At 34.0% G+C, this 27,549-nt stretch overlaps 1 protein-coding gene across 3 annotated transcripts in view; it reads right to left on the bottom strand.

The window, feature by feature from the left end:
- The window catches only part of LOC149475457 (uncharacterized), a 252,747-nt gene that overhangs the window by 206,351 nt on the left and 18,847 nt on the right, over nucleotides 1-27,549 (bottom strand). For all 3 annotated transcript variants that reach the window (XR_016318058.1, XR_016318057.1, XM_089713330.1), the window contains exon 2: nucleotides 5,684-6,019. Coding sequence is in view for 1 of the 3 variants with exons in the window: in XM_089713330.1 (XP_089569456.1) it covers nucleotides 5,684-6,019 (336 nt within the window). In the remaining 2 variants the exon portion in view is untranslated. The remainder of the gene's footprint in view (nucleotides 1-5,683; nucleotides 6,020-27,549) is intronic.

Genomic DNA, 27,549 nt, shown 5'->3' with positions numbered 1-27,549 from the left:
TCCCGAATCCTGATTGTTCAATGTTTGTTTTGCCCGATTGTGACAAAATGAGTGTTGCGTTTACAAGATCTAATATATATTATAAAGGCGAAAGTTTGTAAGGATGTATGGATGTATGGATGTTTGTTACTCTTTCGCGTAAAAACTACTGAACCGATTACAATGAAATTTAGCACACATATAGAGGGTAACTTGGATTAACACATAGGATAGTTTTTATCCCGGAAATCCCACGGGAACGGGAACTATGCGGGTTTTCCTTTGCAAACGCGGGCGAAGCCGCGGGCGGAAATCTAGTTATCAATAACTAGCTGTGCCTCGCGGTTTTACCCGCATTGTCTTTCGTCTTAGTATGATGTAAACCGCCTATAGCCTTCCTCGATAAATAGGCTATCTAGCACCGAAAGAATTTTTCAAATCGGACCCGTGGTTCCTGAGATTATCGCGCTCAAGCAAACAAAGTTTTCAGCTTTATAATATTAGTATACATAATATTATGATGTTTTTTATTATCTTTTGCACGCTCTATAGCGTAAGAGTTAATGGATTTCAGCTTGAGAAGTGCCGTTAGATTTTGTAATCATGAGAATAACAATTTAAATGGCGTAATATTATGTCTTCAAGTGTGATTTTTCTAGCGAATTATTCATAAAACACTCAGGAAAACAAATAACTATTGTTAGGTAGGTAGTAACTAGGTAGGTATATTCATATGGTATCTATAGGTATTAGGTACAGCTAGCTTCCTTTATTCAAGTAATCATAGATCACATACCTATTTACTATTATATGCACACACTCGTTAATTATTTCGTATTCACATTGCAACAGTAAACTGCAAAACAAATTTTTCCGTCTACCCACAAATCAAAAGAGAATAAGATAAATTCACATATTTATCAGAAGATAAGGTAAGATTAAGATGATGATGATTTATGCACTTGACCTTTGAAATATTTTTCCATTGTCTTACTTAAGTTCTAAAGTCTAAACTAGGTAGGATTTAGTACATCACTACATAGTATAAAACAAAGTCGCTTTCTCTGTCCCTATGTCCCTTTGTATGCTTAATTCTTTAAAACTACGCAACGGATTTTGATGCGGTTTTTTTTAATATAGAGTGATTCAAGAGGAAGGTTTTAGTATATAATTTATTAGGTTTTAGACAAAGCGGGCGAAGCCGCGGGCGGAAAGTTAGTAAAATATAAAAAAAGATTATTTTAATTACTTCTCAAACGAATTAAACGACGGCACGCGACGCGATCTTGAAAGGATACCTACATTAAAAAAAAATCGTGAATGAAGTTTTAAATTACCGAATCAATTATTTAATTATAAGGAAGGACCATACCTGAATCTTTGAGTTTTGATATCCGTTAAATTTCCAGGTATTTGGTACCTTCGCCTCGTATTTTAATGTTAGTAAGATAATCACAATACCTTTCTTCATTCACAAAAAAACTTCACATATTGTATCAACTACACTTAGATCCTATTATATATTTTTTATTTTAGAGTATTTTTGCCTCGTACCCTAATATTAGGTAGTAAGACAATCCAAACACCTTCTATATTCTACCAATTTTTACACTAATTGCACATATCTTACTACACTTACACTATAATATATATCACTATACACTAACTCATAAATTATGAACTAACTCATAGTACGCCATACATACTCATCATTGGTTAAAAACCAACTAACGTACGTCGTTTCAGTGAACCGCAGTGTAGCGTTAGGCTTGGCTTACATGGTGCTGTTATTTTTATATTTTAAATATTCAAATGCATGACATAAAAATTGTAAAAATTCCGTATGAAAAAGAAGATTAAAAGCGAAAATAACTTATGTTGATAGTAGTTACGAGTAGTTTTATTAAAATACAAAAAATTTTATGTAAGTTTATGTAAAATGTGGTGTTTGTGTTTAAAACATGTTTTTAATAATGAAAACCTATCTAATATCAAAATATGGTATGCTCAAAATTTAATCAGATATTAAATTAAAAGCTCGTTATAGTATTTATGTTCATCCAGCTTACTTTATTTCATTTTAATATTATTTTTTTTATAAAATAAACAGGCGCCAATAAATTATAAGGAATTAAATACTACGTACAAAATATGAGGTACCTACGTCTTTTTTATAGGAAAATTATTCAGATAGGAATTGAACGTTATTTAACCTTCAATGCGCAGTGCCAACAACGCATTTGAACAACGTTAAACTAGTTCATCTCCATGTAACCGTTCCTTTATGCCATGATTTTTTCCGTCAGCACTATGACTAAGAGATAATATCATTGTTTGTTTGTACATTCAACAATAACCGTATCGTAGCACGAATCTGATACTTTGATAATTTTGAGCGCGATGTTATATAATACTAGATAGATTTCCGCCCGCGGCTTCGCCCGCGTTTGCAAAGGAAAACCCGCATAGTTCCCGTTCCCGTGGGATTTCCGGGATAAAAACTATCCTATGTGTTAATCCAAGTTACCCTCTATATGTGTGCTAAATTTCATTGTAATCGGTTCAGTAGTTTTTACGTGAAAGAGTAACAAACATCCATACATCCTTACAAACTTTCGCCTTTATAATATACTAGCGGTCCGCCCCGGCTTCGCCCTTGGTACATATTTCGCAATAAAAAGTAGCCTATGTTCTTTCTCAGGGTCTAAAGATTATCTGTGCCAAATTTCATCAAAATCGGTCCAATAGCTTATGCGTGAAAACCATACATACATACATACATACATACATACATACAAATCTTTCCTCTTTATAATATTAGTATAGATATTAGATATTAGATTTATAACTTTGAAGACAATACACTTTTGTGCGTGACTGTATTATTAGGGTTAATAATAGGGTTGCTACATGAATTTTATTTATTTACTTGTATATGTACTAGTTGATTGCTTAGGCTTCATCCGAGTAGATTTTTCAAAAACTTTGAGTCATTGTCTTAATTGAAGCGGGAGGCGGGAAACCAACAAACAAAACATCATTAAAATCCGATCAGCCGTTACTTAGTTATAACATATATAAGTGTTCTAACTAACACGACTTTCTTTTATATAAAGATTTAATATGATCTAGAACACCTTTATTATATACTTCTTAAGTAATTAACGTAATATCACAGTCTAAAATATTTATACTGTGGTAATATTGTATTCTGTTATATAGATTACTAGCTGTGCCCCGCGGTTTTACCCGCGTTGCTCCTCTCCTGTTGGTCTTAGCGTGATGATATATAGCCTATAGCCTTCCTCGATGAATGGGCTATCTAACACCGAAATAATTTTTCAAATCGGACCAGTAGTTCCTGAGATTAGCGCGTTCAAACAAACAAACTCTCCACATTTATAATATTAGTATAGACCGTATATGCAGTTATCAATTAACATGCTGTATGTCCTACTGAATACTGAGACCACCTCCTTGGTACAGTGGTTGACACGTGAGCGTAAAGCCGAGGGGTCCTGGGTTCGATTCCCGGTGGGGACGGAGAAAAAAAAAGTCTCGGTCTGGCAGGACACAGAAGGCTGATCACCTACTTGTCTCTAAAGAAAATAGATCCGTGAAACAAATGTATAATGCATCTGCCCCTTACCCCACTAAGGGTACTTCACTTTTATGTCCTACTGAATACACGCAAAATTACTATGCCGCAAGAAATTTATATCTTTTCATAGACCTAGTAGGGTCTCATCGTAAACTTTTATAACTGGGCTTTTCAAAGTGACTCACACGCTCGGAAAATTACGTCATACGAAGTTACTGTTGAGTACAAATTACAATACATTTTCGCGCACTTAATTTTGCGGTAACTTTACTTAAGCATGTAGGGTTGCCACATGTTTTTCGAAATGATTGTTTCAAAGTTTCGTTTGAGAAATATTTTCATAATTCTTCTGATTTATTGTGATGTTTAATGTTTATGTATCATGTGAATGACCACAGTCATTTTAATTTTATTGTATTTTTAATTATTTATCAAATAACTCCAATTGTATTGTCATGATAACAAAAATTTGAACAGGCGTAATAGTATTACCCGCAAGTCCTTCTTTTTCAGTACATATAAAGACTTAGAATCGAATCCCGAACCCTTTGTAAATCACGCGTCTCATGTACCAAGGAAGAAATAAAATTTTGGTAGAATAAAAAAATAAGCACTTTTTCACTTATCTGTACTTCTTACAAAGTTACGACACAACTACTAATTTAGTTCATCCCTTTCCGTCCTTACATACATCTATCTCTTTCTATCTTTACTAATCTCAATCAAATTTAAACCTTATTACAACGACATTTAAATACAGTTTAGTATAAACTGATATAAATGAGTAATAAGTACTACAGCGAGGAGCGCTAATTAAATGTACTTAAAACAAAGACTGCTTCAGTTAAACGCGTTTATTTGCTAAAGGATTTTTCTAAGCGAACGAACATTAGCACCTTCGTTTTATTCATTATCTATATTTATCTACACCTACTTATATCACAAAGCTGAAGATTTTGTTTGTTTGAACGTGCTGATCTCAGCAACTATTGGATCGATTTCAAAATTCTTTCACCGTTGGATATGTACGTGATCCCTGAATCTATAAGTTATATATTATATACTTTACTAATAGTTATACCTTTATATTATACTAGCGGTCCGCCCCGGCTTCGCCCGTGGTACATAATATTTACGTTTTCTCTATATAAGAACCATCCTCGTACTTCAAGGAATATAATAAAAAAAGAATTATCGAAATCGGTTCAGCCGTTCTCGAGTTATGCGCTTACCAACACATTTTGCGATTCATTTTTATATATAAGACTAGCGGACCGCCCCGGCTTCGCCCGTGGTACATATTTACGTTTTCTCTACATAAAAACCATCCTCGTACTTCAAGGAATTTAAAAAAAGAATTATCGAAATCGGTTCAGCCGTTCTCGAGTTATGCGCTTACCAACACATTTTGCGATTCATTTTTATATAAGACTAGCGGACCGCCCCGGCTTCGCCCGTGGTACATATTTACGTTTTCTCTACATAAAAACCATCCTCGTACTTCAAGGAATATAATAAAAAAAGAATTATCGAAATCGGTTCAGCCGTTCTCGAGTTATGCGCTTACCAACACATTTTGCGATTAATTTTTATATATAAGACTAGCGGTCCGACCCGGCTTCGCCCGTGGTACATGTTTACGTTTTCTCTACATAAGAACCATCCTCGTACTACAAGGAATATAATAAAAAAAAATTATCGAAATTGGTTCAGCCGTTCTCGAGTTATGCGCTTACCAACACATTTTGCGATTCATTTTTATATATAAAGAAGAAGAAGATCAGCATATTTTTGTCCTTTCTCTTCTCACTTTTAACATGCTTCCTGAGTTTATGGCTACAGTACACCACGCTGGCCAAATGTAGGTTGTAAGCTTTCATATTATATCGTCAAACTAATCTAATATTTGTTTCTTAGTTCTTATTCTATATTTAAGTTAATCTCATACTATTTATTTCATTTCTAGTTATGAAAATATAATAAACGTGCGTAATCCAACTGTAAAATGTGATTATGTTATTCTAAACCATTTAAAGGTATTGTAACGAGCCCTAATTACATTAAAAATCTACATTTAAAAGTAAGTCTCATAAGAATACTCACATTTTCTCTATCGACATCGAGTTGACTGCTATCATTCTTGGGTAAACTGAATCCGACTTTATCCCCTTTGTCTGTGCGTCTATATTTCTTAGAATCAGTTGCAAATTTCTTCTCCACCGTTTTCCTGACGAACTTGAATTCGTCGGAAACGTTCTCCGTGCTCTTCCATATCTTTGTCAGTGGTTTCTTCGAGATCTTCGGCTTCTCGAACATTCTAGAAACTTCTGGGAGCGTCTCGAAGTTATCCCTCAGCTTCTGGAAGTCCGTCTTCACTGGTTCTGCTTCTGGTGTCGCTGGTCGAGATACGTCGCATGGCTCGTCGTAGATTTTCTGTTCCTGTAAATTAATTAATTCGAATTAACATATTGGAAAGACACAGATATTACTAATCTAAAAATTATTAACTACATCCTGATAGTCCCTTGCTACCGGATGTCCTTTTGGGAAAATAAGCTTTAGCCTTTAACCCAAATCAAGTGCCAAATTTTATTCCAATCTGATTTGCCATCCTGACCTGATTAACTAAGTGTTACTAATAGGTTCTCCAACAAACTTTAGAATTCATAATCTAAGCAGGAATAACACATTAGGAATTTTATATACATAATATGTATATTGAATGCTTTAATTTTATTATTGTTATGTCTATTGTCTTTACAGCCGAGGAAGACTTCTGTGCCCAGCTTTTATATCGTTTAAAATTTTATATACAGGGTGACTGGTAATTCGACGTGATCCTTCAAAGGGGTTATACTAGAGGTCATTTGCAACAAATTAAGTCCAGTTAACCAGGGGTCAAAAATGGATGGTTATTGAGCTATGACGGTTTTTTGATCAAAATTAAATTACGTCTTTGATCTTTTTATTTCGATCCCATGCAAAAGTAGGTAACATTTGTGCCTTTTTAGAATGCTTATGAAACAAGGAATTTACGTCTTTAATTTGTACACCAAGTTTACTACATTTTTTCGAATAATAATCAAATACTTATGAAAAATTTACTACAAATATAAGATTTATTCCACCTTAAGACCCTTTTAATTTTTAAGGTAATGCAAGTTTTGGGCAAGATTTTTTTTAAAGTGATCGCTCATTCATCGGTTAACAGTGTAGTAGTTTTTTCCAAAATTAATTATTTTTGGTAAAAAGGCAGAAAATTTCTTAAAAATAAAAAAACCGGCATAGCTCAATAACCATCCATTTTTGACCCCTGGTTAACTGGACTTAATTTGTTGCAAATGACTTCTAGTATAACCCATTTGAAGGATCACGTCGAATTACCAGTCACCCTGTACATATATCATTCTGATAAGTCTATCACAAATATGGGACCTATTATGACTTGATACTCGTAGGTACATTACGCAAGTGAAAACTACTGGAGTAAGAAGACGGTTTTCGATATAAATCGATATGATATTACAAAAGAACAAAATTTTAAGTATTACTTCTTTAATTCAGTCTATAATTCTCAAAGTATCAGATAGTCTATCAGGATCATTATCATTATCTTAGACCACATTTCAACTTAACATCAGCCCCCCTAGACAAGTGGCTTTCTATAGGCGTAAAGTTCAATAATTTGGAAAATCCAAAAGTGCACGCCTCATAATTTTTTTTTAATAAATATTTATTAATTATTATTTTTGTTTATTTAATAACAATTAAACTTAGATCATTAAGTAATGGATAACACACGCAGGCGTTTCCCCTTTTGCCGAGGTATAAGATTATTCGAATCGAAAAATCTTATGCTTTCATAAAAACTACTTGCGTAATCGATTACGAACACTCTGCGTATTCGTAAAACATCGAAAGGACGTCTGCGAGTGCTCCGCTAAAAATGCCGTTTTGCACTGTCAAGTCTTGCAGAAGCAATTCAAACATGTCGAATATTAAAAAAGATGGAATAACCTTTCATTTGTGTATATTTTTTTATTTTTTTAACGTACATTTCTAATTAAATGCAATTTCTAATAATCGTCGATGTATCGTTTAGCGATATGATCAAGACAAATAATCGAGTCATGTGTGTACTCGATCATTGATGCGGCCTCACGAGACTATCATGGAAAGAAAATATACAAATTTAATCTTTATGAACTAAGCGATAAAGTTGAATTTAGAACGCGATATTGAACCGCACTCCCCACGAGACTATAAAGTGATGTAGCGAGACTATCTTGAAGAGAAAATATACAAATTTAATCTTTATGAACTAAGCGATAAAGTTGAATTTAGAACGCGATATTGAACCGCACTCCCCACGAGACTATAAAGTGATGTAGCGAGACTATCTTGAAGAGAAATTCAAATTTAATCTTTATGAACTTAGTGATAGAGTTGAATTTAAAAACTCGTCGCTTAAAAGGTCGTTAATTTTTACGACTTTCTTAGTGACGGACTGCTTTTAACTTGAACGTCGATAAAAAAATATTTTTCTAAGTATAATTTGAAATGAGATGAGAATTAATCTTTATTATACATATTAAAATTTTACACAACTGCATAAAAAGGAGTATAATGTTTATTTTGTAAGTCTTGTATATATTTATTAAAATTTACGCTCGGTTACTTTTAACTGGCAGAACATTTTAATGGTACGGAACCCTTCGTGCGCGAGTCCGACTCGCATTTAGCCGTTTTTTTTGTAATGTTAATCTTGTAACCTTTCTATTATGTAATCTATACTAATATTATAAAGCTGAAGAGTTTGTTTGTTTGTTTGAACGCGCTATTCTCGGGAACTACTGGTCCGATTTGAAAAATTCTTTCGGTGTTAGATAGCCCATTTATCGAGGAAGGTATATATCATCACGCTACGACCAACAGGAGTGGAGCCACGGGGGTGAAACCGCGCGGAGCAGCTACTTTGTTTATATGTATGTACGAATATTGCGTATATTTCAGATTTACAAAAAATCCTGCTTTAAGGCTAAGGTGGATTGAATGCTGTGGGAGAAAATCAGAATGGACACCTCGGTACAGAAATAATAAAAATTTCTGGACCGATATTTATTTTATTGAATATAATATGTGATGTGTTGAATAAATACATATTCAAATACAAATAAAATGGCGTTTTATTGTTTTTTCGTATGCATATAATAATGATGAAAACGTTACAAATGACCTGTGTAGTATTTTTTATGAATATAATATTAATGTTATTTCTAATTTCAACAAAATTATTATTTTTGTAATATCGATATGGTTACATCCCTTTAGAGCGATTGTATTATTACGTATATGTATAGAGATTTTTCTGTGTAATCGATGTATGTGTGCAAAAACATGCTAGTCTGTCCATTTTGTAATAGTTTGAGTTTGTAAAGACACAAATTATTTTTGTGAATGTGTGATTGTGTTTCAAAGTGTGAGTTACCCTCCCCGCACCAAAACCGGCAGAAAGTTTAGTTAGAACATTTGCCAGCGTGCTCCATCCATTACTTAATGATCTAAGCAATTAAACCACATCGAATCAGACCCTGAAAAATGAAAGGGTTCTATTCCTGAGCATACTCAAGCGTAAGAGAAAAAAAAAGACTCGATTAGTAAAGTATTTCGGTCGCTATCGTGTTAACAAGAAAAAGGATCCGCACATACAGACACACGGACGTCCAAGACAGAACTTTTTTAAACTGTTTTTTAACTAGTTTAAATAACAAAAATGACATCAAAAATATCATGAACGTTAAAAATAGTGTTTTTTCTTAATATGTGTGTGTATGTATTATCTTACAAGTGCAATGTATGATACATAAATACATTTTAAGTTTGAAAAATCAGATGTTTTGCGCGAAGTGACAGTAGTACCCACCTCAACGCTTCGCTTATGAGGCGTGCAATAGAATAGATTATGAATGTATGAGATTGACGTTTGATTACGACGACGACGTCGATTGATTACGTTCTCTCATACATTCATAATCTATTGTATTGAACTTTACGCTAATAGAAAGCCACTTGTCTAGGGGGGCAGGCGAAATTGTGGTCAAGCGTTTCCCTATCAACAATTAAAAAAAACCGCTACTAAAAAAAAAACAAAAAATCTCCAATCAATAGAAACTCATTACATTACTCAATACTATCGTAAACTTTCACAAACAAAAGTGCAGTTAGTCAAACATAGATTTCTAGCGTGATGCGTGTATGACGTCATAACTACTGACGAAGAAAGTAAACGCTATGGAAGTAAAATTATTCAATGCAGTTGCTTAGGTGGAAACAATTATCTATGTTTGTAATATTGAAGTAATAGCTTTTTAAACAGCTCAGGATATCCGCGCGCATTAGCTCTTAAAAAAATCCATACTAATATTATAAATGCGAAAGTAACTCTGTCTGTCTGTCTGTTACTCAATCACGCCTAAACTACTGAACCAATTTGCATGAAATTTGGTATGGAGATATTTTGATACCCGAGAAAGGACATAGGCTACCTTTTATTGCGAAATATGTACCACGGGCGAAGCCGGGGCGGACCTCTAGTATGAAATAATTAGGTATTCTTACAAAGTAGGTAAGCATATAATATCTTCCCCCAAAAAAAATTACCATGGTGTATGAAATGTGTTGTGTATCATTGGCAGATCTGCGAAATAGGTAAGTAGTACGTACCTACTAAAAAATAAAAAAAGACGTGTGGCACTCGGGGACTGCCGCGGTAAAGCTATTGCATAGCATGCCTTCAAGCCACACCTCCGTGTCCGTCGGAGTGGGGTGCGTGAGGTTTTTTCGTTACGGAATTTCTCGATTCGGTCCCCGTGCTCATGGCCCGCGATAGAAGCTATGCAATAGCTTAAAGAAGTTTTCTACCAAAACTATTTTCAAACCTTCAACAACAATTGCCGGGTCAGTTACTTACCATGTTAAGTCTTTAACATTTACAGCTTACTTCCAAAACAAAACAATCATCAACACAAATATCTATTTACACAATTGCCAATATAATATTACATAATTAAACTGTAACATTAGTGGAATGACCCGAGCGCACGGTTCGTTGACCAAATCTCTTGTGGTCAATTGGTTGTTTGTGGTCACGTACCATACTGGTAGGGTTTCTTGGTACTTGTGAAATGGTCACTTTTTACAGTATGTTTGTGTTTGTTTGATCACCTGTTGACTTGTTCCATCATATGAGTAGCATATGCTACTCCTGTCTGGTCTTATCTATCTATACTTATAATATTATAAAACTGAAGAGTTTGTTTGAACGCGCTAATCTCAGGAACTAATGGTCCGATTTGAAAAATTATTTCAGTGTCAGTTGGCCCATTTATCGAGGAAGACTTAACGCATATAACCTTATAGCCTTCCTCGATAAATCATCACGCTAAGACCAACAGGAGCGGAACACTGCGGGTAAAACCACAGAAATAGTTCTGTGGGTAAAACCGCGGGGCACAGCTACTAACTAATACAGATCGGTACAGTTCTCTCTCTCTCTCTTCCATCAACCAAATTCTACCATTTTACCACGACCTCACCCAACACGGCGATCACCATATAAGAAACTATTACACAATACCGTCCACCCATTGTTCGACAATCTGGGTTATCTAAGACAATAGATGGTAATGATAAGCCACGTTACTTCACATAGTAATTATTATATTAAAACGAGGTCTCCATTGGTGAGTGTGCATGGAAATATGGAAATGATCGTATGTAATCTATCCATATGAAAATGGTTCCTTATTTCTCTTACTCACGTCATAAATTGAGAAGTAATTTCTCATTCTGAATTTTTTTCCATATCTTCGAGAAAATTATGCAAAAAATCGAAAAATTTCTAAAAACATGGCGATACATAGATGTACAAACTACATGATTTTAACAGTTCGCTTCAAACAGTTAGTAAACAGTAATATTTAACCAACTTCAATAAAATACTCTTTTAAATCTATTTTCAAATAAATGCCTAGAAAATAACCTTATAGAATTTCAAACATGAATATCGCTAAAACAACGATACACAGCGAGTCTTCCTTTACATATTGTTTCCGGATTAAAATGGAGATCTACCTAATCTTTATTTTAATTGATTACATCGTGAGGAAACCGGCATGTGAAGCATCGAAAGTTCGACATATGACATCTGCCCGAAGTTGGCCAGCGTGGTGGATTATGGCTTGAACCCTGATAGGAGGCCTGTATCCCTGCAGTGGGAACATATATACAGGGTTATTTGTAAAACACCGGCAACCTCGCAGGACAAGATAGCTAACATCCTGTGCTAACATCATAAGTAACAACATTTGTTCTACGACTTTTGGCATAACGCAATAAATTATTTTTAAATGATTTTTTAAGCTTTTATTGTACTCTTCTAACATTTGTAAGTCTATGTTCTATTCATTATCGAAAGGACGACGCGACGCCCCCTTCCCCCTCTCGTTCGCTTCTTGTTAACGTTAATGTTTGGGATGCGCGTAGAGTTTATAATATTCAAACGGAAAATTAAATGAATATTTATTTTTGTATGAAAATAAAATCTAACAAAATATCAAAAGTCGTAGAACAAATGTTGTTTCTTATGATGTTAGCTATCTTGTCCTGCGAGGTTGCTGGTGTTTTACAAATAACCCTGTATATGGGATGATGACTTAGAAGGATAAGGTTCTAGAATATTCTAGAATGTTGTCGAATTAAACTAATACATTTCGACTGACTGACTTAATTAGTAGCGACCCTGGTTTCAAAGAGGTCGTGAGTTCGATTCCCACCCAGGCCCAAATATTTGTGTGATGAACATCGATATTTGCTCTGTGTTTGGGTGTTAATTATCTATACATAAGTATAATATGTTTAAAATTACATAAGTATGTATGTTAATAAGCCATTCGGCTTCCATAACACAAGCAAAAAGCTTAGTATGGGATAAGATCGTGCCGTGTGTGAAAAATGTTCTGAAATATTTATTATATTATCAATCAACGATAATCATTAAACCAATGTCGCGATATCTCGGGCCACGGACCAAAGTTCTTGGATCTAGTGGGTAATTGAATTATAATTAATTTGTGTTTATCTTTGTTGGGTTAAAGTATTATTTACGAGTATGTGAATTTTATAGCTTTTATTGTTCAGGCGATTTTGGACTATAATAGTTGGTAATTGGATACATTTTGGATCGTTTTGAATAAGCAAGGATTTGTCAGATTACGATTAATGCAATTTTTATACATTGAGGCAGATTAGTATATTTATAGGTTTTATGTTTATGTCATGGAAATTGTATCTACTTAGCATTTTGGACTCGTGTCTCGTGCCTACAAAAGAACAAATTAGGAATGTCAATTATCATAATAACGCTAAATTCGTTATGATTTTACAGCAGATACGACCATATTTTTAACGGTTTTTTAACACGATTTCTACAGACATGCATTTAAAAGATTTTAACGACTAGAAATTCGTTTATAATATAAACTTTATCTTATTAAACACCCCCATAGAAAATTAAAAACCAAAAGTGCAAGGCATTTTAAATTTTCTTAAATTTATTTTAAAAGGTTTGTTGTTTATTTTTATATGTATTTTAAAACAATTGCAGCTAAAGACTTAATATAATAATATAAAATTTCACATCCACCCATAGAAGGATAGGATTTACTGTCACGAATGAATTCTACTAATACCCGTGGCCCTCTCACACCTAACACACAACACAGTAGGGGGACCAAAAGGTCGGTAGGAATCCGACATAACCCATTACCCACGGCCCCTCCCCCGGAGGCAGTGGGTATCTAATATCTATGCAAGATTTCCCCACTTAATAAAAAAAAAATTGGTTGTCTGTAAAGTCGGTTTACTGACGATAGTTGAACGTGACAACGTCCGATTGTGCTTCTTTGTCACTCGTTCCGCGCTCTCGCTTGCACTTCAAGCCTTACATGGAACGCCTCAGAGCAAGGTAACGCCGCATGAGTCATGTTTTTTCGTGCGTGCAGCCGGCGCTATCGAATTATAAGACGTTGTCACGTCAAAAAAACCCACATCCATAATAATATTATAAATGCGAAAGTAACTCTGTCTGTCTGTCTGTTACTCAATCACGCCTTAACTACTGAACCAATTTGCATGAAATTTGGTATAGAGATATTTTGATACCCGAGAAAGGACATAGGATAGGTTTTATCCCCGAAAACGCGGGCGAAGCCGTGGGTGGAAAGCTAGTATAATATACATGTTCAATATCCCCAGTAAATGACCGATAAACGTGTGCGTCACATTATGTATGAGTAACAACGATAACTTAAAACATATGATTTTACAATAAAAACTATTGTCACGTTTCAATTAGTCTGTTTAACCTTCTTAATATATGCATAAAGTTGCGAAATTTTATTTTATTTGCAAACTAACAGCTTAAGGTGATGAATTAATTTTTCTAACATTTACGGCCCTTTTCAAACCTTCGTAATTTTTATATTATTAAAGTTGTCGTGATGAAAATTCTTGACAAGAAAGTTCAATAGTAACACAATACGTCTACCGTTTTAGAAACATGATTCCATGATATTTTCTCGATAGAAAAAAAATACAAAGTTCTCATTGTTATTTTTTTATAATCTCTGGCATCTTCAAAATAACAAACGTAAAGTTACGACTTTTTGGATATTAACTATAAAATATACAACCTATACGTCTACCGATTTAGAATTTTGAAATATGCGATGGTTTTGAAATAAACAAGAAATACTTGAAATTAGCGCGCGACCAGCCAATATAGCGAGAGCCGCCCTGTACCTTCCTACCCCGATCGCTGCACGAGTCATTCCCGCTACGGCCGTCACACGGGGAACTTGTGTCGCTCGCGCAATCGTAAAAAAGGGTGACAACACGATAACACAAAATGAGACAAATGGGGACAATAAAGAAAATAAGAAGAAGAAACATAAAGGTTGGAGAAAAAAGAATGCTTACAATTGAAACAAATTAATGAAGAAGTTGGTTTTATTTTAAATTTGATGATAATTGTATTATAGACGATGTTTGATATGTACCCCTGTTTTAAGTACATAACGAATGTGTAAGATTTTTTTCATTTATAGCATAGATAATCTTTTCAGAAATCCGGAATCCAGAAGGAAAATAAACCCACTGATTGTTCACAATGTGAACTCACTCCTTCGTAAGTACCTTTATTCAGTCAAAAATGTATGTTATCAACGTTCTACTGGTTTTATCGCATGATTCCATTTTTAGCAAAAAGCAACAAAGTGCAAAGAAATAAAAAATCATGGTGAACTTAGTGGAAGTATGGCGGACGTGATATGGAACAGGAGCTCATTGGAGTAGTATTATATTTAAAAAAAATACGAAAAAATTTCAAGAATTACATTTCTTAGTAGGTGGTAGATAAGTATGTTGTATAAAGAATTTGATGTTGATATTTATTTAATTTATACTTACTACACCTGTGCGGGAAATTGCTTAGTACTAAAACAGGTTTATATTCATATTTACATAGTTATGTGAGTTTTAATTTCGAAAAATTTTGTGTAAGTATATTAAATTGAGTTCCTGGGTGATCTGGAAACACAATTGGGCCCGGAAGATGGCGCTGCAGTCACTCCTCCTAATCACATGAACCGATTTGGATGAATATTTGTGTGCACATTTCATTGTTGTGGGATGATTGGTTGATTCGTTTTCACATTAGCTAATATTATGTATTTTTTTTTGTAAACTTAATTTAATGTTTATAATACATTATTATTGGTATAAATAAGCCAGTGTTCGTCTCACATTGCTGTACCTGCCTACCTACCCTACCAGGGCCTAACTTTGTTCTGGCTATTTTATTTTGATTATTTGTAATGAATAATTACAATTATAATAGAGTGCAAAAAATAAATACATGCGTCAATATATTTTGTGTTTTTTTTAAACAATTTTTCTATTTAAAAAAAATATCATTCCGACCGCAGCTTTGCCCGCTTGGAATTAGGTTATATCGTGAATCCTGTTTTATCCCACAGAAGTGTTCAGTTCGGATAAAAAGTATCCTATGTGTAAATCCAGGCAATTAGCTATATTTTATCAAAATTGGTAATGTAGTCTTGACGTGATTAAGTAACAACTAACAAAAAAATATACAAATTAACATCCAAAGTTTCGCATCAGTTTTACTGTATTAGTGATATCTTCCACTCTTGACTTTGACTGAGAAGAATTAGGGTTTATAACTTCTTTCAGAAATAGTACCTTTCATTTCTGGGCATGATGTAATATCTACGTCAGCATCAAATTCTATCGAAATCAATTCAGTAGTCCGCGTTATTGATTACCATTTCATTTTTTCAGAGTAACAATATTTTTTGTTATTTTAAAGATTATTTATAACCTGTATTATTTTGTAATAAAGTAAACATTACGAAATAATAATAATTATTAATAATGTCTAAGTAGTTGTTGGAAAGAAGATTATTTGTTTATAAGCAAGAAAATAAAACCAATAAATCAACAATTGAATAAATGTATAACAATATTATAACTGTATGACGACTCCATACATGTTTGTCCCGAGTCGGCCAGCGGCAGCGCGGCGAGTTTGCAAGAATGACTTCGCGCACACCCGCGTTCGCGATAGCGAGCTATTAGACTCCGCCCGCCAAGCAGTGGATTTTTTTTTGTGTATCGTCTTAATTGGCACGCCCGTGTTTACAGATAAAAAATATTTTTTAACTTCAAAATTAAAAACCGCCTACAAATTGTCAGAAATTAATCAAATTTAAATGGGACGAACATATGGGAGGCATCTACATTAAAATAAAATTATAATCAAAATCGATTCACCCAGTCGAAGGTTCTGAAACAACAAATCTCAATAAATACAATCAAATTAGGGTCCTCCAACTTTTTGAAGTCTTTTGAAAATAATGGAAATCACTTAGAAATATATAAGTTTCCTATAGGTAGTGTTATTTCTGATAGATGGCGTTAGAGGTACAAAATATTACTATATAAGTTACTATGTGGAATTACAAGTAATTAGCACTAATTTTTTATAACTGAAATGATGTTTTTATAACGGTACTATTAGGATATGTCAAATGTGAATACGTATATATTTAAACTAGCGATCCGCCCCGGCTTCGCCCGTGGTACATATTTCGCAATAAAAGGTAGCCTATGTTCTTTCTCAGGTTCTAAAGATTATCTGTGCCAAATTTCATCAAAATCGGTCCAGTAGTTTAAGCGTGAAAACAATACATATACATACAAACCTTTCCTCTTTATAATATTAGTATAGTATAGAAGTATAGAAAGGTAAAGATTTATCGTTATTTAATAGAATATTCGTTCATAGTTACCTACTTGAATCATTTAATAACGTCTCGACTTAAAAAATAATAATATGTAGTTAAAAAAAACTAAAAAACACGCTTTTTATAGAAAACCGAACTAAAAAATAGAAACTTTTATCAAATTAGTGTATTGTCATCGGTCCTCAATAAATCTACCAAGTTTGAACGAAATCTGGCCGTTTAAAGTGGGTCAAAATCGCGCCCAAAGAAGTCGGTTACAAACAAACAAACATACAGGTGAAGCTAATATAAAGCGTGTAATAAGTAACCGTTGGAAAAACTATAAAATGTCGACTTCCAGACAAAACAACCACAAACTAAATTGCCACAAACCAAAACGCGTACCCATTAGTTTAAATTTTCTTAAATCACTACCAATAAACAGCCAATCACCCAAATCAATTCAATGATTGATGCAATATTCATAACAAACATATTTCACCATGTTTTTCTCAATATTATTTACTAGCTGTTCCCCGCGGTTTCACCCGCATTGCTCCGCTCCTGTTGGTCTTAGCGTGATGATATAATATAGCCTATAGCCTTCCTCGATAAATGGGCTATCTAACACCGAAAGAATTTTTTCAAATTGGACCAGTACTTCCCGAGATTAGCGCGTTCAAACAAACAAACAAACTCTTCAGTTTTATAATATTAGTATAGATTTATTATGTGTATGTTTTGTCAACACTATTTATTTGTTATTACTATCAACGACACACTTACATCGAGATAATACATATCCCATCAAAAACATCCTGTAAAAAACCCAAGTCTCGCAGCTCAGTCTTTCTACCGTCAAAAGTTGTGAGATCCATGTAATACCAAGTCGGTTAATCTATTTAGTGTCTACTTGAAGGACCTTCTGTCTTAAGTTATTACATAAGTTATTATCATGCCAATATTAAAAATATTTAACGTTTTAAACAAATAGATCGACTTGGACATCGCTTGATTTGATTATTAGTATGTATCACACTACACAGCACGACGGGCCAGCGACCAACAGGAACGAGAGTTTCAATCGCGTGAGGCGCGAGAGACTAAAGAATCTAATATAATATTGTAATATTCATTTTGTTTTCATGCGATGTCCAAGTCGATCTATTTGTTTAAAACGTTAAATATTTTTAATATTGGCATGATAATAACTTATGTAATAACTTAAGACAGAAGGTCCTTCAAGTAGACACTAAATAGATTAACCGACTTGGTATTACATGGATCTCACAACTTTTGACGGTAGAAAGACTGAGCTGCGAGACTTGGGTTTTTTACAGGATGTTTTTGATGGGATCTCACTTCTTTTTGTAGAGCCTTTCTTTTTGATACCATCTACTTCTAACGAATTTTGTTAAAGGTCTTATGATATTTTCTTATTTTTATATGTAGTCTTCCTCTTTTTCTTTTCCGGTACTACTTCTTGAGCTAGTACTGGTAGATATGCAAGATGTAAGAATACAATTAATACTTAAACGTAACTTTGGTCTCGTTATTTCGACCGACACTATTAAGTATCTAATTATATTTGATGACTAAGGTATTTATGTAAGTTCCTTAAAATTAACCAAACAACATCCCAATCGTAAGCAAATAATATCAGTAAACTAATGAGCAAGCCTTTTAGTCGTAAATGTAATTTATCAATCGAAATTATAAATGAAAATCGCAAACTTATAGGTTAGGTTTCGAGGCACATCCGAACAGCATGAGGGCGCTCGCACGTATGCGTGCGGCTGCCGCTCGCTCGAAGGCATTCACATTTCACATTTTATTGTTCTGTCATTTTGGCGTATATTTTGCTTGTCAGTCATAGAGTAAAATAGAGGCCAGTCTGTCTGTAAGGAGGCTTAACGCGCCAACAATTTATATATAACAGATTTAAATTATAATATATTGTTTTATTAGATTTTCGTACTTCAAGACATGTCCAATCATGTGTTTTTCATTACGTCGACCATTTTACAAGTAATAATGTTGTTCAGTTTCATGGGCTAAACACACCCTTACCCACCCTATACCCCCTCCCTTGCCTCATATGGTAGGTACCTATCTACACCTATTAAATTTATAACCACCACCAACCACCAACTGCATAAATAACTTTGTAATCCCATATATTTATATGGGATTACAAAGTTATTGATGCAGTTGGTGTATTTGGAAAACTGGACCGAAATTACAAAATATTTAAGTTTTCCCATGATTAAGACACTAAACTCTATATGTATTCCAAATATGAAGCTTCTAAGTCTGCTAGAAGTGCCTTGGACTTTTGATGATCGGTGAGTCAGTGAGTGACAAAATTTAGAAACTTTAACAAGTTGTCATTCTTAAACTACTGGTTCAAATTGACTGAAATTTTAAATATTCCGTGTTTATACAATGCCGGATTAGTTACTGAAGATTCAGGTTTCTTGCTTTATCCACAACCGAATTATAGGGGGTCGAAAAAGGCCCGAATTGCTTCGAGAAAAGGATGGTACGGCCGTGCCGCTTTTTTTTTGCTCGACTTGGCGGGGGCACTGCCGTGCCCCCAGATCCTGACCCGTATTTATCTACGGAAATAGGAAGTGCAATGACGAGGAACGAAAACAATTGTACATACTTACACGACCTTTATATAGAAGTATTATAGAAGTATTTATTAATATTATAAATGCGTATAATTCTTCTTTCACGTAGCAATGTAATGATTATAGTGATTTAATGTAAGTCTATAGTTCAGCCAAAAGAGTGACATAGGCTTTTTTTTACTACGGTGAAACATATCATTCGAAAGAAAATGATGCTTTGACTACTTAGTAGGTTCATAATTATCACCATTATGGAAAGGAATGGTCCTTCAAACCGGAAAATACAATATACCTATCACCAAAATACCGAAGGCAAAGTTTATTACTTATACTTCTTTTATAGACCCATATTCTGCATAGAGTTTATACGGATGGATATGGACAGTTTTATAGTCTCTTTTAATCGAGGAAGGCTATAGGCTATATATCATCACGTTCAGACCAACAGGAGCGGAGCAATGCGGGTGAAACCGCGGAGCACAGCTAGTGCAGCTATGTCTTTCAACGACTCAACCACACTGCATGAAACTAAGCACTGGTGAAATTATGTACGCCTATAACGCGTATAAGGACGATCGAACGATAAAAACGATCGACGATAAAAACGATCTAACTTTGTTAAATTAACTTTAACATATTTTAATTAGTCACGTAACTTGAAAGTTCATAAGAATAAACAATATTTGTTCAATTTCAAACAAGTTTTATAATACGATAACCCAGAACCCCGAAAAATAGACAGTTCTATCTCGATTTCAAAATTTCAATATTATAGTTTTGTGAAATATGTACATAATTAAGTTATTGAAATAACATTCACATAAACTCTAGTAAGTATACAATATATCTATGATCTATTTTATTACACAAAACAGTTAATACTAGTGATGTAACGAATACGAATACGAATATTCGTATTCGCCGAATAGTAGACATTTACCGAATATTCGTATTCGGCGAATATACGAATATTTAAAAACGAATATTTTACGCAACTCTATTTACTACAGATTTAAAAATCGCGCGTAAAAATATGACGTGTGCAGAGACTGCTCATCCACTGGCCTTTTGGCGAGAAGATGTCCATTTTCCAAGTCAGAAAAAACTCGCCCAAAATATTTTTCACTGAAACCATGTACAGTCGCTTCGGAAAGACTTTTTTCAACGGCTGGAAACATCCAGACTGAAAAAAAAAATCGCCTAAAACCAGAAAATTATGTTTTTTTAAATAAAAATTTGCCTATTGTTAATTTTAATTATTAGAAGAGTAAACATTCATTATATAAATAAGTATTTTATTAACAAGGCGAGATATTCGTATTCGTATTCGCCGAATAGTAGGTTTGATATTCGTATTCGTATTCGTCAAAGTAGTATTCGTTGCATCCAGAGGCGGCTCGCCCTAAGGAGCGCTGGTGCAGTGAACTCCCATAAATAATTATAATAAAATCATACTCCTTAATTTAATTATTAACATTAATTATTACTATTTAAAATCAATCGTAATCTTTAAAACTACTGTTAATACCAATGAATATATCCATCATTCCATCATCCCATACACCTGTATAATACCTACTGTATTATGTAACGCGCGAAGCGGAGCGCTCACGATTGCGCTCCAATGAAAAAAGATTTAGTACATTTCCTAATACGAAATCCAATAGGAGTGAAAGAGAGGGTTTTGCCAGAGCCCTGCGCGTGAAACAAAAGATTTTCTATGGAAAAGTAGCAAAATTCGGAGCGCCGCACCCGCAAACGTTGCCGGTTCGTTTTTACCGCCCGGCAGGACAGCGATTGCGCGCGCGGCGCGATGTTGCCAGTTTCCACTTCTATAATATAAACAAACACTCGAGTCAACTTCAATGCACGCGCGCGATTCATGCAATTTTCTAATTAAAATTATAAAATACGTGTTGAAATAGCCTGTAGTTATCAGTATTACTTGTGAGTGTTAAAATGAACAATAATTATAATGTGGCGTTCATTAAAAAGTGTGTTAAAACGTTACAAATTCGGCCTGAATGTAAAGCTAATAAGGGACCGCCACGGCCTGAACTTGATCTTACGCAAAAATGTACGACAAAAACGAAAACATATACGCGTGTGTTTAAATCTGAACAATATGTGAAAACACCGTGGTTGTGTGGTTGTGATGAAAGCAACAAACTATTTTGTTTTCCGTGTCTTTTATTTAAAGCGGGCGCGGCCGGCGGAGGTGAGAGTGCTTGGTCTGAAACGGGCGTTGACGACTTAGCTCATCTTTCAATCAAGATGAAAAAACATTCACAATCTCGGTACCATTTGTTGAATGAACTGCAATTGGCGTCTATCGGACGACAAGACATTCGTAAAGCACTAGATTCCGCGTAGGTACCGAAAGTCAATACGCGAGTTCAATGACCGTGTCGATGAAAACAGACATATTTTACGAAGGTTAATAGATTGTGTCGTATTTTGTGGTGCATTTCAAATTGCTTTATGGGGGCATGATGAGTCTTCGGAATCCCTGAATCCCGGAATCTATATATATTTTTTTTTAATAAATTGTACTGATTTACACCATGTATTTTCAGTGTTTTATTTCAAGTGAACACCCATAAAATTTTGTCACGAGCCGCCTCTGGTTGCATCACTAGTTAATACACACATTTCCTATTCCAAGATGACCTATGACGTTCTAGTCGCTTCATTAGGAGCTATCTTTAGACCAATTAGATGTAGGGGTCACTGGGATCTTTGTGCACAGCTGACTGTGAATAATTGTTAATTGTATTTAGTTGTTGTTAGGTTAATATTTTTGCTTTATAGAAGCATACTAAGTTCCTACAGATATTTGGCCGCCGATAAGTACTATTTGTCATTATATTTCGTATTTTTTGGCATAAAACTTGTCAATTAAATCGATCTTCATTATTAATAGCTTACCGCCCGCGGCTTCGCCCGCTTTGTCTAAAACCTAATAAATTATATACTAAAGCCTTCCACTTGAATCACTCTATCTTTTAAAAAAAACCGCATCAAAATCCGTTGCGTAGTTTTAAAGATTTAAGCATACAAAGGGACAGAGAAAGCGACTTTGTTTTATACTATGTAGTGATAATTTAGTTAGTAGGAACTAGGTAGACTTATTTAGAGTTACAGAAGCCAATATAATAATTAATATTATATTCCCCAAGTTAAGCAAGTAACAAGTAATTTTTCTTCTTCAAAGTGTAATTTTGACTATCGACGAGCTTTATTAGTTGCTTTTTTTTAATTTAATCGTAGGTACCTACCTACTCTTTACCAAGAAATTGACTGACTGGTTGGCTTGGTTGGTAGTGGCCCTGCCTTCCAAGCCAGAGGTTGTGGGTTCGATTCCCACCCGGAGCAAATATTTGTGTGATGAACATAGATGTTTGCTCTGTGTCTGGGTGTTAATTATCTAAATAAATATATATTTTAAATTATAAATGTATGTTTATCAGCCATCTGGTTTCCATAACACAAGCGAACGCGTATGGGATCAGATTGTGCCGTGAGTGAAAACTGTCCTGAAATATTTATTTATTGAAAACACGTTTATATTATAGCGAAGAGATACTTATAAGTTATTAAGTCTAGAGTCCGGACTATTTACGTCATCAATTGAAGATTGATAATCCCTTATATAGAAGTAATTAAATATATTTATTATAGTTTGTGATGTTAAGTGGAACCAAAACTTCTTGATAGATACACATTACACATGTTAACAATAGATAAAATATTAGATACCTACTTGTAAATTGTATAAACTACGTAAATAACATCACTTTTTAAGAATCAACCTTACCACTAATTTTATTGTTCATTTTGATAAGGAGATACCACCCTACCATTTCTTTAAATTCAATATTAAATTTAATTTGGGAATTAATTATAAGAAGGTACGATATACCTCTATTATTTATATCAAAAATACATACCTATAATATGAATACAATTTTATTCGAGATATTTTAGAATAGAATAAACATTTCTTTCATAAACAAGGTACACAATAGATCACCAAAGAAAGATAGATATCGACTTCTAAGAAATCTTTACACATCTAGCTGTTGAATTCTTTTATTTTAAAACTAGATTTCCGCCCGCGGCTTCGCCCGCGTTTTCAAAGGAAAACCCGCATAGTTCCCGTTCCCGTGGGATTTCCGGGATAAAACCTATCCTATGTGTTAATCCAAGTTACCCTCTATATGTGTGCTAAATTTCATTGTAATCGGTTCAGTAGTTTTTACGTGAAAGAGTAACAAACATCCATACATCCATACATCCTTACAAACTTTCGCCTTTATAATATGTAGTATTAAGATTAAGATATTAAGATACACACCGCAACCTACATAGATTCAGCCCACTTTTGCTTTGTCATGTTACCCGTATAAAAATATCAAACTCAAACTCAAACATTTATTTATTCAATTAGACTTATTTTAGCAGCACTTTCGAATCGTCATTAGGGAGCGTCCATAAATTACGTGAGGTGTTTTTGTCCATTTTTTGACCCTCCCTCCCCCTCTGGTGAGATATCATGAGATTTTATTGAACCCCCTCCCCCATCCCCCCATCTCACGTGAGTTTGTCAAAATGTGGGTTTCTTATGTCTCTTATGTTTAGGTATTTGTCATTGTAAAAAGAAAAATAAATAATTTGGAAAATCCAAAAGTGCACGCCTCATAATTTTTTTTTAATAAATATTTATTAATTATTACTTTTGTTTATTTAATAACAATTAAACCACATCGAATCAGACCCTGAAAAATGAAAGGGTTCTATTCCTGAGCATACTCAAGCGTAAGAGAAAAAAAAAGACTCGATTAGTAAAGTATTTCGGTCGCTATCGTGTTAACAAGAAAAAGGATCCGCACATACAGACACACGGACGTCCAAGACAGAACTTTTTTAAACTGTTTTTTAACTAGTTTAAATAACAAAAATGACATCAAAAATATCATGAACGTTAAAAATAGTGTTTTTTCTTAATATGTGTGTGTATGTATTATCTTACAAGTGCAATGTATGATACATAAAGACATTTTAAGTTTGAAAAATCAGATGTTTTGCGCGAAGTGACAGTAGTACCCACCTCAACGCTTCGCTTATGAGGCGTGCAAAATTGCTTCGTGCTTTTGTTTACGACTAGTTAAAATAGTAATTAATATTGCTGAAAGTTTAGTGTTTTATCAAGGTAACAATAGAATATTTAAATCTTAACCGTAACATTAAAATCTTAATCATGTTATTTGGATTAAATGGACCAAAAGAGTATAAGCATGTTTTGTTTCAATTTAAAAAAAATTGCGTGATATTTGCCGACACCCCCCCTCTCCCCAACGTAAGGTTAGATGAGATTTTACTCCACCCGGCCCTCCCCCCCTAAAACAACTCACGTAATTTATGGACGCCCCCTTTCATATTCATTATATCAACGTTCTAACCGAGACTATAATCTATCTCTGTGACCAATTTCATCTCAATCAGATTAACGGTTTTTAACGATAAAGAGAAACAAACATCCATCCCTTCCTGAACGTTTCAGTACATTCCATTTTTTTCCATAAATGCTTTAATCGTGGTTTTTATTTCTTATTTATATGGATACAAAAACAGCAAATCAATCAAATACCTATGGTCTGGCCGTTCTTGAGTTAAAAATGCTAAACTTATGGAATACGAAATTGTTTTATAAATAGCATTAGCATACTTCTATTATGTATAAGTACCTTTTTTTGTAAGTGGGGAAATCTTGCATAGATACCCACGGCCTCCGGGGAAGAGGCCGTGGGTTATGTCGGATTTCTACCGACCAAAACCCCACTGTGTTCCGTCAAGCCGCATCAACGACTGGGCCACGGGTATAGGTAGAATTCGTCTGTGACCCCATATACATACCTTTTTTTTATTTTATTGGTAATAGGGAAGCGCTTGACCACAATCTCGCCTGATGTTAAGCTGAGATGTGGTCTAAGATGGAACGCGCTTCCCTAGAAGGTACCTGTTCACTCTACGCTTGAAGACCCCCATATTGGGCTACCTATAGGGCTATAGATATCGTAACAATGAATCTTCATTCTATTTATAGTCTACTTCCCTCTTAAACCCATCTGTTAAGTATTAAACTATATATTTATAGACACCCCATACTTATTTTTATTATTACTACTTCATATACGCCTTTGTGTAGTATGAGAACAATATTAGTGATTGTCTTCTTTTTGATTTTATCCGTTTACAAATTAAAAACAAAATTATTATTAATTCCTAATTCTTATGTTTTAAGTATTTCTATAGTCTACACTCGGATGCAAAAAAATCGCACACCTCGTACATTTTAAGTTCAACCTCAATTATTTTAGTGCTCTAAACATATTTAGAAAATACTAATATTTCCCTCCAGGGCCCATTGAAAATTTCCACACTCTATATACCTAATATGTACCTACCTAACTATCCTAATAAACTTTCACATTTATAACATGTACCTATTAGTAGGAAAAAATTCATTATATATATATTTAAGCATTGAACCCACTACATACTATACCACCACCACTGAACCTACAGTCATTACCCAACTGCACAAAAAGTGATGAGTAGCGGAACTAACTTAGCGTAACTCAACTTCCTTAGTTTCGTAACACGAGATGTAACGTGATTTTCATTGCATTTTATAATCTTTCTGTGGTTAATAATGTTCTTAATAAAATAGGAACAAGATATGGGGTGTTTTATTTTTTATATTTAAGTTATTTATTAATGAATTTGTTCGTTTGTTTATAATACACTAGCTGCTCCGCGCGGTTTCACCCCCGTGGCTCCACTCATGTTGGTCGTAGCGTGATGATATATTGCCTATAGCCTTCCTCGATAAATGAGCTATCTAACACCGAAAGAATTTTTCAAATCGGACCAGTAAATCCCGAGATTAGCGCGTTCAAACAAACAAACTTTTCAGCTTTAAATTAAATAATATTAGTATAGATTTGATCACTAAAACTGGTTAACTGTTTTTAATAAAACTTTCAAATAAATATCTCTATTATTCCTTAGTTTCTAATAGACTTGTCTTTTCTATTGCAGGAGGCAGGGATCCTCTATTCAATTTTCGTTTTCAAGATTAAGAGCTATCAACCGTTTTAAACGTAAACGTATCGTACGTTCATACTTTCAACTGTTTTGTGTAACCGAAAAACAATTTATCCGCTTTGTATGAAATTTATTCGGTTAATCATAATATTAAAGGTAGCCTATGTTCTTTTTCAGGGTCTAAAGATTGTCTGTGTCAAATTTCATCAAAATCGGTCCAGTAGTTTATGCGTGAAAACCATACATACATACATACATACATACAAACCTTTCCTCTTTATAATATTAAGTATAGATTTCAACCAATAACCACGAAATTACATACATATCTACTAAGCGCTAAAAGCTATATTATACTTTTTATACCAAATGTATAACAGGTCCAACATCTATTTTCACACAACTCCAAAAGACCTTGACCTTGAGAATACACTCTTTAAACAAGACTATTCCACTTTTTCTATACACAATCGAAACACATAAATAACTAACAAGTTCCACAACTACTGTTTCTCACAGAAAAACTACTAAAACTACTAATAGTAGTAAATGGTATTTATTGAACAGGTGCGCATCCAATGCCGTTCATATATCCCACATACCCTTAAAAGGAATGTTGTACAAAATAAACGATTACATTGATGTTTTTGTTCGTATTAACGGGATTTTAAGATATACATACTAGAAAATCATTGTACTGTTTATTTTAATTAGGGTTTAACAATGAATGCATTTTGATAAATTTTCATCTCAATTTATAACAGAAGCCAGCATGGCTTGAAAGGAAACCAAAAAACGTCTGATATAGTTTATTATTTGTGACCAATTTTGACACACTGATGAACAAATAATAACAAAG

This window comes from Colias philodice, chromosome 30, assembly GCF_061535455.1.
Source record: "Colias philodice isolate Cphi_HAF_F1 chromosome 30, ilColPhil1 Martin Lab GWU primary, whole genome shotgun sequence".
Lineage (NCBI taxonomy): Eukaryota > Metazoa > Arthropoda > Insecta > Lepidoptera > Pieridae > Colias > Colias philodice.
This window is presented reverse-complemented; position numbering and strand designations above follow the sequence as displayed.